The sequence below is a fragment of the Oncorhynchus clarkii genome, chromosome 31 (genome assembly GCF_045791955.1).
Source record: "Oncorhynchus clarkii lewisi isolate Uvic-CL-2024 chromosome 31, UVic_Ocla_1.0, whole genome shotgun sequence".
Lineage (NCBI taxonomy): Eukaryota > Metazoa > Chordata > Actinopteri > Salmoniformes > Salmonidae > Oncorhynchus > Oncorhynchus clarkii.
The window spans coordinates 10,618,745-10,635,715 of NC_092177.1; the positions used below are offsets into that span (position 1 = coordinate 10,618,745).

Sequence of the window (16,971 nt, forward strand, 5' to 3'; positions counted from 1 at the left end):
ATATTATACCAGTCAGTCAACAGACCAGGTCTATGTCATTATATTATATTATACCAGTCAGTCAACAGACCAGATCTATGTCATTATATTATATTATATTATACCAGTCAGTCAACAGACCAGGTCTATGTCATTATATTATATTATACCAGTCAGTCAACAGACCAGGTCTATGTCATTATATTATATTATATTATATTATACCAGTCAGTCAACAGACCAGGTCTATGTCATTATATTATATTATATCAGTCAGTCAACAGACCAGGTCTATGTCATTATATTATATTATATCAGTCAACAGACCAGGTCTATGTCATTATATTATATTATACCAGTCAGTCAACAGACCAGGTCTATGTCATTATATTATATTATATTATACCAGTCAGTCAACAGACCAGGTCTATGTCATTATATTATACCAGTCAGTCAACAGACCAGGTCTATGTCATTATATTATATTATATTATACCAGTCAGTCAACAGACCAGGTCTATGTCATTATATTATATTATACCAGTCAGTCAACAGACCAGATCTATGTCATTATATTATACCAGTCAGTCAACAGACCAGGTCTATGTCATTATATTATATTATATTATACCAGTCAGTCAACAGACCAGGTCTATGTCATTATATTATACCAGTCAGTCAACAGTCCAGGTCTATGTCATTATATTATATTATATTATACCAGTCAGTCAACAGACCAGGTCTATGTCATTATATTATATTATACCAGTCAGTCAACAGACCAGGTCTATGTCATTATATTATATTATATTATACCAGTCAGTCAGACCAGGTCTATGTCATTATATTATATTATATCAGTCAACAGACCAGGTCTATGTCCGAATCATGTTCTGGTCAGAGTATCTGTGAGATCTGACAGGGTGATGGTCATGTTCTGGTCAGAGTATCTGTGAGATCTGACAGGGTGATGGTCATGTTCTGATCAGAGTATCTGTGAGATCTGACAGGGTGATGGTCATGTTCTGATCAGAGTATCTGTGAGATCTGACAGGGTGATGGTCATGTTCTGGTCAGAGTACCTCTGAGACCTCAGAAGACTTAAAGAGATTAATGAATGAGCATGTTGCTGTGCCACAAGCAGCCTGTGCTCTTGGAGAGGAGTACAGAAAGGACACATGAATATTATCAGATTAAAATGACTTATGTAGGAGGGATGAGCGTAAATGGTGAAAACAATTCACAGGGCAGGTACATGAAGCTGGCTGGATGTAGAACAGGGCAGGTACATGAAGCTGGCTGGATGTAGAACAGGGCAGGTACATGAAGCTGGCTGGATGTAGAACAGGGCAGGTACATGAAGCTGGCTGGATGTAGAACAGGGCAGGTACATGAAGCTAAAGCTGGCTGGATGTAGAACAGGGCAGGTACATGAAGCTGGCTGGATGTAGAACAGGGCAGGTACATGAAGCTAAAGCTGGCTGGATGTAGACAGCAGTGTTGTGATATACTGCAGAACGCAGACAGAGTTGAACAACACGGTGTACCTGTTACATTGTACCTCATTGATAACCTTTCAAAATCAGATGTATTGATTATCCAATACTCTTCCAAATCAGTCTGTACCGACAACACAACACTATTTAAAATCAGCGGTGTTGATAATCAAGTTGTCTCAGTAGCTTGTACCTGCATCATCATCAGTGGAGAGCTCCCAGAGTGCTACAGGCTAGACAGAGAGAACTCGGGGAGGGGCTAGCTCCGACCAATCCTTTCAACCAATCAGCAGCAAGAAGAGCGCGGTACTTTACGGTTGCCGTGGAGATCGATAGTGCTACTCAACAATGTGTGGTCGATCTGATCCTCCGCCGCCAGAACCTCCAGTACCGCTGCCTCAAACGCCATTCCCACGTTCGTATCGTCCTTTGCACTGGTCTCGAAGTAGGGACAACAGCCGTTCTCCTCGCACCAGGCCTGAGCCTCGTCCTCCCCCACCTCTCTCCCCTCTTTGTCCACCTTGTTGCCCAGAACAACGAAGGGGAACCTCTTTGGGTCTCGTACGTCAGAGTAAAACATGAACTCTTTCTTCCAGCTGGCCAGGTTCTGGAAGCTGTGCAGGTCGTCTACAGCGAAGGTGAGGAGGCAGCAGTCGGCGCCACGGTAGAACGGCGTCCTCAGGGACTTGAAGCGCTCCTGACCCGCCGTGTCCCAGATCTGAAGGGTCACCAGGCGCCCGTCCACCTGGAGAGAGGAAGTGAATGAAAACGTTTATTGTACCAAAGAGAAACCTTTATTGCTCCCAAAAAGGATTAGATTTGTACATAATATGCACAGCAATCATAAAGATAAAACATTAGACATGGGAGGAGGAATAAATGACAGTAACACAGCATATAATACATTAATAAAAACACATACTGTGGGGTCAAAAAGTAGTCCACTGCACTAGCCTATATAGAGAATAGGGTGCAATAAGACTATACATCAATCGAACAAATAACTGCTCAACCCCCCCCCCCCCCCCAATTCACAAACTGAATTAGAAACTGTACCCACGTTGTCTGCTGTAGTTAGTGCTGATTAATGTATGTACATACAGTGCATTCAGAAAGTTCAGACCCCTTGACTTTTTCCACATTTGGTTACGTTACAGCCTTATTCTAAAATATATTACATTGTCCCCCCCCCCCTCAATCTAGACACAATACACCATAATGACAAATCAAAAACAGGTTTAGACATTTTTGCAAATGTATTAAAAACAAAAAGCTGAGTACTCAGTACTTTGTTGGAGCACATTATGCAGTGATTACAGCCTCAAGTCTTCTTGGGTACGATGCTACACGCTTGGCACACCTGTATTTGGGGAGTTTCTCCCATTCTTCTCTGCAGATCCTCTCAAGCCCTGTCGGGATGGTGGGGAGCGTCGCAGCGCAGCTATTTTCAGGTGTCTCCAGAGATGTTCAAGTCTGGGCCACTCAAGGACATTCAGATACTTTTCCCAAAGCTGCTCCTGCATTGTCTTGGTTGTATACTTTGGGTCGTTGTCCTGTTGGAAGGTGAACCTTCGCCCAAGTCTGAGGTCCTGAGCGCTGTGGAGCAGGTTGTCATCAAGGATCTCTCTGTACTTTGCGCCATTCAATCTTTCCCTCGATGCTACCACCACCATGCTTCACCGTGGGGTTGGGGTTCACCGTAGGAATGGTGCCATCCTCCAGATGTGACGCTTGGCATTCAGGCCAAAGAGTTCAATCTTGGTTTCAACAGACCAGAGAATCTTGTTTATCATGGTCTAAGAGTCGTTAGGTGCCATTTGGCAAACTCCAAGTGGGCTGTCATTTGCCTTTTACTGACAAGCGGCTTCCATCTGGCCACTCTACCATAAAATACATGATTGGTGGAGTGCTGCAGAGATGGTTGTACTTCTGGAAGGTTCTCCCATCTCCACCAGAGGAACTCTGGAGCTCTGTCAGAGTGACCATCGGGTTCTTGGTCACCTCCCTGACCAAGGCCCTTCTCCCCTGATTGCTCAGTTTGGCCGGGCTGCCAGCTCTAGAAGGAGTCTTGGTGGTTCCAAGCTTCTGCCACTGTGTTCTTGGGGATCTTCCATGCTACAGACATTTTTGGCACCCTTCCCCAGATCTGTGCCTCGACACAATCCTGTCTCGGCGCTCTACGGACAATTCCTTCGACCTCATGGCTTGGTTTTTGCTGACATGCACTGCCAACTGGGGGACCTTATATAGACAGGTGTGTGCATTTCCAAATCATGTGCATTCAATTGAATTAACCACAGGTGGACTCCAAGTTGTAGCAACATCAAGGATGATCAATAGAAACAGGATGCACCCGATCTCAATTTCGAGTCTCATATCAAGGGGTCTGAATACTTATGTAAATAAGTTTATGAAAGCTAAAAACCTGTGTTCTCATTATGGGGTATTGTGTGTAGATTGATGAGGACATTTTTGTTTAATCCATTTTAGAATAAGGCTGTAATGTAACAAAATGGTGGAAAAAGTCAAGTGGTCTGAATACTTTCTAGATGAACTGAAGGTATTTATGCACTTATGTTGTGACGCGGTGCTGTGGTTAGTTGAGATGTAATACATTTCCAGAAAGGGACACAATTATTATTATTATTATTCAATTTCAGACAGAGCTTGGCTCCAATCTCATTGGAGGAGAAGGTCCAAGGTCCCTCCCCTTATTTTACAGTTTGAGAATGTGGCAAGGAGATAATGTGAAGAATTTAAAAAAAATACTAATTCAGAAACTGCTCTAAATCTGACCTCCAGGTTTCTGTTGAGGAACTCGACCCCGATGGTGTGGAAGGACTGGGAGTCGAAGCGGTCCGTGACGTAGCGGTTCATTAAGGAAGACTTTCCCACGCCGCCGTCCCCCAGCAGGATCACCTTTAACAGCAGGCTTCCCGCTCATCACAAACCTTCCTCTGCTGCTAGGCGGTGCAGCTCACCAGGCCATTCCAGGACCAGGCCCCCTCCCTCCGCTGGCAGGCTGGCTAGCCTGGAGTCGAGCCTCCTAGCCGGGTTACTGATCACTGTGACCCAGCCTCCACCTCGATGCTAGGCTACTGGGCTAGTACTAGCAGGGTCAATGCAACCTGAAGGATGAGCAGAGAGATTTTTTTTTAACTATCAAATGTTATTGGTATTTGTAAGATGTTACAGGTGTAGCGAAATGCTTATGCTCCAACAGCACATTAATGCCCAACAATACACACATCCCTGAAATGTAAAGGTAATTAAGAAATATTAGAATGAGCAACGTCAGAGTCCGGAAAATAAATATGTTTATGATGGTATGTATAGACAGTATATGAATAGAAAAGGTGTGTACAGCAGTAGTTATATAGGATGAGCCTTGACTAGAATACAGTATATACATATGAAGTGAGTAAAACAGTATGTAAGCATTAGTAAAGTGACCTGTGTTTAATGACTATGTACATAGTACAGCAGTCTTTAAGGTGCAGGATAGAGTACTGGGTGGTAGCCGGCTAGTTACAGTGACTAAGTTCAGGGCAGGGAACTGGGCGGAGGTCAGCTAGTGGTGATTATTTAACAGTCTGATGGCCTGGTGATAGAAAATGGTTTTCCAGCTTTGATGCTCCTGTACTGTCTCCGCCTTCTAGATGAAGGGTGAACAGGACGTGACTCGGGTGGCTGAGGTCCTTGATGATCTTCTTGGCCTTCCTGTGACACCGGGTGCTGTAGAAGTCCTGGAGGGCAGGCAGTGTGCCCCCGGTGATGTTTGGGCTGAAAGCACCACCCTCTGGAGAGCCCTGCAATTGCAGACGGTGCAGTTGCCATTCCAGGTGGTGATACAGTCTGACAGGATGCTGTCAATGGTGCATCTGTAGAATTTGTGAGGTTGTTAGAGTCCAAGCCAAATTTCTTCAGCCTCCTAGACGTTGAAGAGGCGGTGTTGCGCCTTCTTCACCAAACTGTCTGTGTGGATAGACCATTTCAGGTGGTCAGTGATGTGCACCCCGAGGACCTTTAAGCTTTTCACCCTCTCCACTGGGGCTCGTCGATTTGGATGGGGGCATGCTCCTTCTGCTGTCTCCTGAAGTCCACAATCAGCTTCTTCATTTTGTTGACGTTGAGGGAGAGGTTATTTTCCTGGCACCACTCCACCAGGGCTCTCATCTCCTCCCTGTAGGCTGTCTCGTCATTGTTAGTAATTAGGTCTACTACTGTTGTGTCGTCTGCAAACTTGATTGAGTTGGAGACGTGTGGCCACGCAGTCATGGGTGAACAGAGAGTATAGGAGGGGGGCCTTTGTGGGCCCCTGTGTTGAGGATCAGCGTAGCGGAGGTGTTGTTGCCTACCTTCACCATCTGGGGACCCGTTAGGAAGTCCAGGACCCAGTTGAATAGGGCAGTGTTCAGACCCAGGGCCCCAAAGTGATGAGCTTGGAAGGCACTATGGTGTTGAAGATAATGCTGTTCATCGACTACTGCTCTCTTACATAGGTATTCCTCTTGTCCAGATGGGATAGGGTAGTGTGCAGTGCGATGGCGATTGTGTCATCCGTGGATCTGTTGGGGCAGTATGCAAATTGAAGTGGGTCGGGTAAGGTGGAGGTGATATGATCTTTAACTAGCTTCTCAAAGCACAGAAGTGAGTGCTAGGGGGCGATAGTAATTTAGTTCAGTTACCTTCACTTTCTTGGGTACAGGAACAATGGTGGACATCTTGAAGCAAGTGGGGACAGCAAACAGGGATAGGGAGAGATTGAATATGTCCGTAAACACTCCAGCCAGCTGGTCTAAACATGCTCTGAGGAAGCAGACATAGCAAAAAGGTGTTTAGTTTGTCGAGAGCGTCGGTGTACGCAACGTAGCTGGTTTCCACTTTATAATCCGTGATTGTCTAAGGTCCCTGCAACATACGTCTCATGTCTGAGCCGTTGAATTGCAACTCCACTGTCTCTGTACTGAAGATGTGTCTGTTTGATTGCCTTACGGAGGGCATAGCTGGACTGTTTTACTCAGCCATGTTCCCAGTCATCTTGCCGTGGTTAAATGCAGTGGTTCGTGCTTTCAAATTTGCGTGAATGCTGCCTTTTGGCTTGGATAAGTTCTACTCGTCACAGTGGGAACAACATCCTCTATGCACTTCCTGATCAATTCAGTAACTGAGTCAGCGTATACATCAATGTTGTTTTTTTAGACAACCCAGAACATTTCCCAGTCCGCGTTATCAAAACAATCTTGAAGCATAGATTCCGATTGGTCAGACCAATGTTGAACAGTCCTTACCACGGGTATTTCCTGTATCAGTTTTTGCCTATACGAAGGGAGAAGCAGAATGTAGGTGTGATCTGATTTGCCGAAGGTAGAGCGGGGGAGGGCCTTGTAGCCTTCCTGGAAAGGGGAATAGCAATGGTCAATAATTATTGATGAGCGAGTAGCGCAGGCAATGTGTTTATAAAACTTTTCCTCAGATTTGCTATATTAAAGTCCCAGCCAAAATAAATGTGGCCTCATTATATGCGGTTTACAGTTTGTACAAAGTCCAGCGTAGTTCCTCGAGAGCCGTCATGTGTTGGCTTGCGGGGGAATATAAACGGCCGTGACGATAGCCAAAGAAAATTATCTTGGTGAGGTAATGCGGTCGGCATTTGATAGTGAGGTATTCCATATCGGGAGAACAGAAGGACTTGAGTTCCTGTATGTTACCACAATCACATCATGAGTAGTTAATCATGAAAAACACACCTCCGCATCTCTCTTTCCCAGACAGTTCTTTCTTCTTGTCCATGCGATGTATGGAGAACCCCGCTGGCTGTATGGACAGGGACGGTATACCTGGAGAGAGCCATGATTCCATGAAACAGAGCATGTTACAGTCCCTGATGTCTCTCTTGAAGGAGATCCTCGCCCTGAGCGCATCTACTTTATTTTCCAGGGACTGAACATTTAAGAGTAATATACTCAGAACAGGTGGATGATATGCATGCCTTCTGAGTCGGACTCTTCTCGTCCACGGCATCTTGGAGCAGTGGAAATGCCTCTGGGGGTACGAACAAGAGATCCAATTCAGCAAAGCCACATTTCTGGTCGAAATGCTGGTGAGGGACCACCTATCTAATATCCAAAAGTTATTTTCAGCTGTAGGTAATAATGAAAGAAATGTTCTGAACAAGTAATATAACAAACAACAAAAACAAAATACTGCAAAGTTGTGTTCATGAGAGGCCGAAGACCTAACAGCAACCTCAGAGATACATGCTGGAAGATACTGACAATGAACACAACAACTTAGGCCTAGACAAAACAACATCAAGTAGCTGTCTTTCACCAGGAGGAGAAGTGGAGAGAGAGACTAGCTAGAGACAGAACAAAAGAGAATGGTTACTAAAACTGACAAACTCAAATAGCAGCAGATTTTTTTTTAAATGTAACAAACATACTGATACAACAACAATCTCTCTTCCAAAACTCTTTGCATATGGAGCGTCATAAATCTGGAAACCTAGACTAACAACAGAACAACTATTTGGAAGTGATGTCCCTCCTGTCTGAGATGAACTAGGTGAAGAGATATGTGTAAGGTCACCAGGGTGGTTGTCCTCAGGGACACCTGATAGGGGTGAATGACTCTAAGAAGAAACTCCCCCTCTCACAAACCCAGGGATTGGTCGAGCTGGAGATTGGCAAGTCGTAAAATGTACTACTGATGAGCTAAAGTTCCTCTGCTGTACATCACGATCCCCATGTTGTTGATAATGTAGAGACAGGAAATAACCCTGAACCCGTGTACAGTATGGTTGAAAATCACAGGGGAGAAATAAGTATTAATGCTGCAAGTGACATGGTTCTTGATTTAGTAAACTGCTTCTTATTATGCCACATGAGATATCCCAATAGATAGTTCGCTAACCCACAACAACTCAGAAGGTATCCTCCACTACCAGAGACTTTAATAACAACAAACATGAGTCAGGAAGATGAGCACTCGACTGACTCAGGAACACATGACAACAATAACAACAAAAAGGTTCCACCATAATTTGTCTAAGATTAGGATCTGTATTTATCTATGTCATAATTATTGTTATGTTTATTGATAAGATATTAAGCATTTTTACCACAATTACCAATGCAAAAATTCTCATTACCGCAATAGTTTTGGAAGTCCAAAAAAGTCAAACAAGTAAATTTATTTTAAAAAAACATGTTTTTACATTCCTCACCTAATAAAAAGGCCTGAGTTAAAACATGACACTGAAATCAAATATTTAAAATTGTATAAACATTTATTTAGTAATTTCACTCATTACCACAACAATATTTTCTGACATATTGTCACAATTACTTGTGTATGTATATGTTATTTTTATGTACACAATTGGATAAACAAAAGACAAACTAAGATTAAGCCAAAATGGCAAAAGTATACATTTGATTTTTCCTAAAAATTGGTGCATTACGGTAATGATAAGCAGGTTTTGGAGATGAAAATGCATTTTTCAGTAATGAGTGTTGCATAGTTTGCCATTGAAAAACTGTACTGAGCTCTATCAGAGATTCAGTAACCCAGTACATCATCCAACTGTCATTTGTTAATCCCAAATGATTTGCATAACACTAAAATCACAGATTTTAATGCAATTGACTAAAACACCCCTTATTAAAGCATAATGACAAAAAAAGTGACTTAAATAAACCAAAAGGTCTTTATGGGTAATATTGGCATATTAGGACATGGATGTGTTTGGTTCTAAGGTATTTTAGATGCATTTCTAAATTGAATGGGATCCTGCGAGCAAATGGCATAACATGATATGCCTATATAATATCTAAATATGGACAAGCAACTGTCATGGAATATCTAACAAAAGTATAGGTAAGTGCTTAAACAGGTACATGTCAAATTGGGGAATATCCTCCTTTAAGTGGTGGTTGCTCTTTGCTGAAAAACAAACTCCAGATTGTGGCTTTAAGTCAATTAAAATGGGGTTTATAAACCCAGATTTCTTGACTACCCCCTACTTAATCAAATTACTGTTTTACAAAAACAAATCTATACAATGAGTGTAAGCAGTGGTCCTAGTAAATAATTAACGTTACCAGCATAACACATTAGAATTAGCTTATTATCATTACCAAAACTGACCCTAAAAATGGGGCAGGAATGAGAAGTGTGTTTTGTAATGACAGGCCCTTAGCTCAATCTACCAGTGATAGGAGACAGCCATTATGACTCCAAACAATTGACCACATCAGTAAAGCCCATTCATGCCTCCATGTTGGTAAGGTCTTTAAGGGTCTAAGTTTTTTTAGTCATTAGGGTAATGAGATGGTTAAGTGTCATAAAGACGGTGTTTGAGAATAAGATTCTCCTTCTGAAGGCATATAAAAAGGTTACATTTGATTTTTTATTTAAAAAATGTGAATAAATTAAATTAACTTGCGTTCATCTAAGGACTGCTCCTTCTGACGCATCATGGGGAATACAAATTGAAAACAAGTGTTATTGTAATGAGAAACATGTGCGAAGACACAACAAATATTAGATGAATGTAAACTTCTATTAACGTATACAATTTTATGATTTATGGACAAACTACAGCAAAATATGTTGTAATTTATTCAAATAAGTTAGCTAGGTTTTTCTAAAGTAAAGTTTTATTTTTTTAAATGACCCCAGAATTTTATCTGGAAGCATTTCGGTGCATACAATTCAGGCGAAAATGTCAAATGTATATAAACATAGACACTGTGCCATAAACTAGGCATCTTAATCTTTAGATGTATATGTTATTCTTGCAGACACAGCATGGTTTTCTAACTCAATTTGCTAGCGCCATGGATACAACTGGTTTCACGAGAATCAACCAATTAACGTAGTAGCTAACCTCAACTAACTGCTATAGTTGTTCTGATGCCATTTTATTGTAGAGAATCACATCTGCGTGTTCCCATTTCGTAAATGTATTACACGGGACATCTAGCTAGATATAGGGATGAATAGCTAGCAAATGAAATGGCGACTATATGATGATGATGATGATGATTTAAAAAAACAAAAAGCCAGACAGACTGTTACCGTTAGCAAGCTATATTTAGTGGATGGGTTGTGATGTTGACATCAATTGTTCTGAATTATTCAACTAAACTACGAATAAACAGACCGATTTGATCAAACGTGCAACATAATCAATATTACTACATGTGACTGCATTAATTTAAGGAGTAAAATCGTTTTCGTTACCTCATTCTATACCATGATATGAGTCGTGGCTTGCCCAGTTTTGCATCTGAAATGTGATGTGCTTTGAACTCGCTTGTTGGGGTTGCAGTGCGTCCCCAGTCTTTTACAGTCCAGGGTAATCGTCAGTCAAAACAGGTGCGTTTTGCAACGAAAACAATAGTTGCTATTGGACATATGCAGGTTGTTCGGCCCCGTTTAATTCAGTTCGCTTCTGTTTAAGAACCGTTTTGCAACAGAATATGCGTAATGAATACGCCCCAGAGTTCAGTCGCAACTCCTGGTCCTAAAGCCCGAGCTACCCACCCATCCCTGGTCCATTTATTTATTTTGCTGTCAAATTTGGTCCATCCTCTGTGAGTCTGGATACCTCGACATGTTCAAATGGCCCTGATTTGACTGTATATGTTCTCTATTTTATGTGTTCTTTAGATGTTTATCGCTGAAGAAAATAACGTGAAAGTGCACAGTCAATGTGTGATTCCACTCCAGAACTGTAGATGGTAGTAATGCGTTAAAAGTTGATTTGGCGTGGAGACGCATACTAGAGGAAGATCCCAGATTATTTCCCTTTATTCGCTGCTTCCCCCTTTGTTTTCTCCACCCAAATACACATTTCCCGAAGAAATTCCTGAGTTCAGAGAGAGAGAGAGAAAAAGAGAGAAGAACGCGTCTACACTCATGTGTTTATTGTAATGATAACGGTAAGAATACGTGCGGTTTATTATGACCCTTGTAATATGTCTGATTGCGTCCCAAAAAGTGGTTGTTTCAGCCAGAGAGATGGCTTTGATCCGTACTTTGACGTAGCTGGCTGGCTAGCTACAGCAGATCAGTATATTTAGTGGCTGTATATAGTGAAAAATCACTGTGTAGCTATCATGTAAGTTAACCTGGTATGGACAGACCAGAGCCATCTATTGCATGCCAGCATGAAGCATATATATTGGCCAATAACATCCATAGACTATGGCTCTATACTTGACTGGTGTGCAGTGTACAAGCAGACAGAATCAAAATAAAAACACGATGTCAGATCTATATAATGGTTCTCAGATGTCTGTGGAGGGGAAGCTGGGGTCCAGGCTGGTGCCCTGCTGTGTGTGGCTATGTCTGGGGCTGCTGTGTCTCCTGTCCACCCTGCCCTGTTCCTGGTCCCAGGACCCCCTTAACGTTGGGGGCCCCGTGGATATTGGAGACTCCATGGATGCAGATCAGGGTGCCTTCCAACCGCAGAGTGCACTGTCTGACATGGAGTTCTCTTCCATTGCCTCCTACCGCGGCCCCGGCAACAATGACTCACGTGGCAACAAGGACCTGCCCATCCTGTTGTGGTGGAGTGCAGGACTCTTCCCTCATTTCCCCGGAGACACAGAACGCATCGACTGTCACACCTCCTCCTGTCTGGTCACACGCAATAGGAAGGTCTGTGGTTCTAGTATTATAGCTAGGTCTTCCAATGGGGTATACTGTTGTGTGTTGTCCTAGCCTGTTCCCAGATCTGTTTGTGCTGTTTTGCCAATTCCTATGGCTATGGCCATTGTCACACCAAACAGATCTGGGACCAGGCTAGTGTTTTCTTTGTGATCTGTTAATACATGTCATTTATAATATGTTATTAATAATAGCCCCGTGTCTTTTTCATGACCATGGATTTCAGTTTGTATTGACTACAATGTGGATATGTATAAACTAGCACCATCCTAAATCTCTATAGGTTCAACTGTACCGACGTACCTCCTCCATCATCTTCTATGGGACAGACTTCAGGGCCTACGAGGCTCCTCTTCCCAGACCCTCTCACCAGACCTGGGCCTTATTCCACGAGGAGTCCCCCATGAACAACTACGTCCTGTCCCACAGCCCAGGCATCAGGCTGTTTAACTACACAGGTACAGGACGACAGCGTGTCAACTCTTATCTTGTGTAAATAAAGGGTACTCGGAGCCAACAGTCGCTCACATAAAAAAATGAAGTCTGCATCCCAAATAGCACCCTATTCCCTATATAGTGCACTACTTTTGTCCAGGGCCCATAGGGCTCTATATAGGGAATAGCGTGTTATTTGGGATGCAGTCTCAAAGGACAGCACTCACTTGAATGAATATAATTAGCAATCAAAGCTTTGTTTTGAATTGTATTTTTCTCAAAGCAACATGTGTTAATAAACCATACATTTCCCTTCGATCTTTCTGGATGTTCAACTCCACAGCCACCTTCAGGAGAGGCTCAGACTACCCTCTGACCCTGCAGTGGCTGCCCTCCCTGGGATACCTGCTCCAGCCTGTAGCCGTGTCTCTGGAGCAGAAGAACCACTGGAGGAGAGAGGGTCTGGCCCCAATCATGTACATGCAGTCACACTGTGACGTCCCCTCTGACAGGGACAGATACGTACAGAAACTCATGAAGTACATGGAGGTACAGTGATATGGAATGTGTTCCCTCCTAGACTAGATGTTTTGATATGAAGGAATGTGGTCTGTTTTTTATTATCTAATGATTTGAAAGACTGGCAACCATTTTTATGAATTGAGCCCTTTAGTCTTGCTCTCGCTGTCTCTCTTTCTCTTGACATTTATGTCTATCTCTTTCACTCTCTCTCTCTTGCCCCCCTCCCTCCAGGTGGACTCGTATGGGAAATGTCTGAACAGTAAGCCCCTCCCTCAGTACCTGGAGGACACAAGCACGGCCACAGGGGAGGACGCCAGCTTTATGAGCTTCACGGCACGCTACAAGTTCCACCTGGCCCTGGAGAATGGCCTGTGTCAGGTAAGAGAGAGGGGAGGGAGTGAGATTGGGAGAGAGAGAGAGAGAGAGGAGCAATGGAATGATAGAGACAATTTAGGTTTTTAGGCATTTTGAAACTTGCTTTTTTAGCTTGTCCTTCAATTAATGATTTTGTTTTAGACATCCTTTGTGTTTTAATTTTTTAAAATGAATCTCCCTTATACAATATGAACTGAATGGTGAATAATGTATTGTGTCATTTTGAAGATGTTTCCGAACACTTCTACGTGAATGTGGATACTACTATAATTATGGATAATCATGACTTAATCGTAAAAAAGTTTGAGGAAGAAAAAAAAAAGCTAACCTCCCGTATTATATTGATAAAGGTGAGAGGTTAGCCTTTTTTGGGGAGGGGGGGGGGGGGGGTCTTTGTTCCTCTGTAACTTTCTCCCCCTCATCGTTATGTCAAAAGGTGCCATTCAGTAAAGTCGCCTCATATTAAAAACTAATTGAAAATGTACACTGAACAAAAATATAAACTCACCATGTAAAGTGTTGGTCCCATGTTTCGGTAGCTGAAATAAAAGATCCCAGAAATGCTTCATAAGCACAAAAAGTTTGAGTGTTTCTCTCAAATTGTGTACAGAAATTTGTTTTTACATCCCTGTTAGGGAGCATTTCTCTTTTGCCAAGATCTACCTGACAGATGTGGCATATCAAGAAGCTGATTAAACAGCATGATCATTAAACAGGTGCACCTTGTAAAATGTGCAGCTTTGTCACACAACACAATGCCACAGATGGATGTCTCAAGTTTTGAGGGAGCGCGCAATTGGCATGCTGACTGCCGGAATGTCCACCAGAGCTGGTGCCAGAGAATTGAATGTTAATTTCTCTACCATGAGCCGCCTCTAACGTCGCTTTAGAGAATTTGGCAGTATGTCCAACCGGCCTCACAATCGCAGACCACATGAAACCACAACAGCCCAGGACCTCCACATCCGGCTTCTTCACCTGCGGGATCATCAGGGGGGGAGCTGAGGCGTATTTCTGTCTGTAATAAAGCCCTTTTGTGGGTAAAAACGTATTCTGATTGGCTTGGCCTGGCTCCCCAGTGGGTGGGCAGCCCTCCTAGGCTGCGCCCCTGCCCAGTCATGTGAAATCCATAGATTAGGGCCTCGTTTATTTATTTCAATTAACTGATTTCCTTATATGAACTGTAATGAAGTACATTTTGAAATTATTTTTTTTGTTCAGGATATAAACAATTATTTGTTTGTGGATGGATTTACTTCTACCGCATGAAGACTGTTGCACTACAATTTTTCCCATTGAAGATCCATGAAATCTTTTTTTTTTTTTTTTTTTTAACTAAAAGGCGTAGTCACTTCCTGGTTACTTTCATAGCGTATTGTCTTTTTATTTATTTTTGTCTCTGTCATTTCATTGTTTTAACTGTAAAGCATGTTGTGATTTAAAATGCACTTTAAATAAAGTTGGATTTAATTTGATTTCCTCCAGGACTACATGACAGAGAAGCTATGGCGCCCTCTCCACCAGGGCTGTGTACCAGTCTACCGCGGCTCCTCATCAGTAGCTGACTGGATGCCCAACGACCTCTCTGTCATCCTTATTGATGACTTCCCATCACCTCAGGACCTAGCCAAGTTCCTCAAGGCGTTGGATGAGAACGATGAAGAGTATGCTAAGTATTTACAGTTTAAGAACCCGAGCCATGTTACCAACGTTGGCCTGATGGAGGCACTGGAGAGCAGGGAGTGGGGCGTGAACGACATGAGCAAACCCAATTACCTCAACGGCTTTGAGTGCTATGTCTGTGACCAGGAGAATACCAGACTGGCAGCTGAACGGGCCTATAGGAAAGCCCCAGAGAAGAGCCCGCCCCCCCAGCCTAAGATGGCCAATAATTCTCATATGGGATGTCCTCTACCCAGCCCGGGGTATGGAGACCGTCAGGATCTACACATCAATGACAGGTAGACACCACCAGTCTCAGAAATAAAGGCTTTAACCTTATAGTACATTATGACAGTGTGCTGTTTACATTGAGAGATATTCCTCCATTGAGTGTCTTAACATGTCTTAAAATCCACACACACAAGTGTTTTTTTTCTCCTAACATTTCAAATAAACTTCTGTGCTTATTAGCCTTATTTATTTGTGTGTTTTTTTTCAGCTGGGTCCAGATGTGGCCGCAGGACTACTGGCAGAGCTTAGATCAGGCTGAAGGATTGGAATCTCTCATCAGACATAACGAGTCAGACCCTGCACTGCTCTGGCATCACATCCAGGAGTTGGCTATGAGGAGGGCCAGAGGACAGGCATAACTAGTCGAACCCTACACTGCTGAGGAACCACATACAGTAGGAGAGCCAGAGGTAACTGAGAAACTTCCTTATTGCCAGTGTTTTTTTGGACAGAAAGAGGACAAGGAAAGAAAGCCATCTATTTGTCTAGAGACTTGCACCCCTTAACCAGTGGGGCGTGGCCAAAGTGGACCAGCGATAAGAATCAATGAACTGCTACTGAACTATCGGCAGTGTAGACTGTAAAGGATAGAGAAGATGTACAAAAATATATATATACAGTACTGCTTTTTAATGTTGTCCACTTGAGGTGCCTGGTAGCCTCATCTGTGGCACAAAAGGGCCTAATGTGTGTCCAAGTTACAGTAATGTTTTGTTATCTCAAACCTGTTGCCAATACTTGTCTTTTCAACACTCAATAATGTACAACATTTTTTATACTCTATATTTATCATGTTTATATAAATCAATTTTATTGTTTTTCTGAGTTAAAAGCGTCAAAAACAATTTAAAAAATAAAAATTTGATCGAAAATCTGTAGTTATTTTCTTTGCATAGTCAAGACTGAAAGTAGAAAATTGTACCCAACTGCCAATCTACATATCCAGTTCCCAGTTAAATCTTGTCATTATGTTATAATATTTAGAGACTTTTACATACAGTATCTTGATATTTCACAATACATTCACCAAGTTACAACATTAAAGGCACAATGCAGCCATTTTTATCTCAATGTCAAACCATTTCTGGGTAACAATTAAGTATCTTACTGTGATTGTTTTCAATTAAGATGGTGTAAAATAAAATAAAAATAGCTTCTTAGCAAAGAGCAATTTCTCAAGCAAGAATTTAGCTCGGACTGTCTGGGAGTGGTCTGAGTCCTAACTGGACGAGCCTAATGGGAGGGATATCTCACATGAAAACTAGCTGTTATTCGCAGAGAGGTTTGAAACTCTATTTGTTATTGGTCTATTAACGTATACTGCCTGTTGATGTCACCAGACAGTCCTAAACTCCATCCCACCAGAACAGGCTGAAATTTCAGGTGGTCTTTTCAAACAGCTCTTACACTGAAAGGGAATTATCATCATTTTCACAATTTCACAGTATTTTTCCAACCTCATAGTGTGGAAATATAAAACACAGGAAATCATGTTTTTGACTGCACTGGGCCTTTAAGTGGACATTGAAAC

General features: G+C 42.4%; 2 protein-coding genes across 3 annotated transcripts; one reads left to right on the plus strand and one right to left on the minus strand.

Annotated features, from left to right (window-relative positions):
• Positions 1–842: 842 nt before the first annotated feature.
• LOC139390713 (ras-related protein Rab-9B-like) lies at positions 843–10,797 on the minus strand. Its single transcript, XM_071138027.1, has 3 exons — positions 10,725–10,797; positions 4,272–4,603; positions 843–2,220 (listed from the first exon to the last, which is right to left on the minus strand). Exons 2-3 carry the CDS (start codon positions 4,350–4,352, stop codon positions 1,762–1,764), a joined length of 540 nt encoding a protein of 179 aa, XP_070994128.1. The 5' UTR covers positions 4,353–4,603; positions 10,725–10,797; the 3' UTR covers positions 843–1,761.
• Positions 10,798–11,244: 447 nt separating this feature from the next.
• On the plus strand, positions 11,245–16,312 carry LOC139390712 (fucosyltransferase 11 (alpha (1,3) fucosyltransferase)). 2 transcript variants are annotated; one of them, XM_071138026.1, is made up of 7 exons: positions 11,245–11,425; positions 11,778–12,146; positions 12,439–12,613; positions 12,934–13,139; positions 13,344–13,490; positions 14,973–15,448; positions 15,649–16,312. In XM_071138026.1, exons 1-7 carry the CDS (start codon positions 11,417–11,419, stop codon positions 15,797–15,799), a joined length of 1,533 nt encoding a protein of 510 aa, XP_070994127.1. In that variant the 5' UTR covers positions 11,245–11,416; the 3' UTR covers positions 15,800–16,312. The 2 variants fall into 2 exon arrangements, with proteins under 2 accessions (XP_070994127.1, XP_070994126.1); XM_071138025.1 differs by lacking the exon at positions 11,245–11,425 and having other exon boundaries at positions 11,445–12,146.
• The last annotated feature ends 659 nt before the right edge of the window (positions 16,313–16,971 follow it).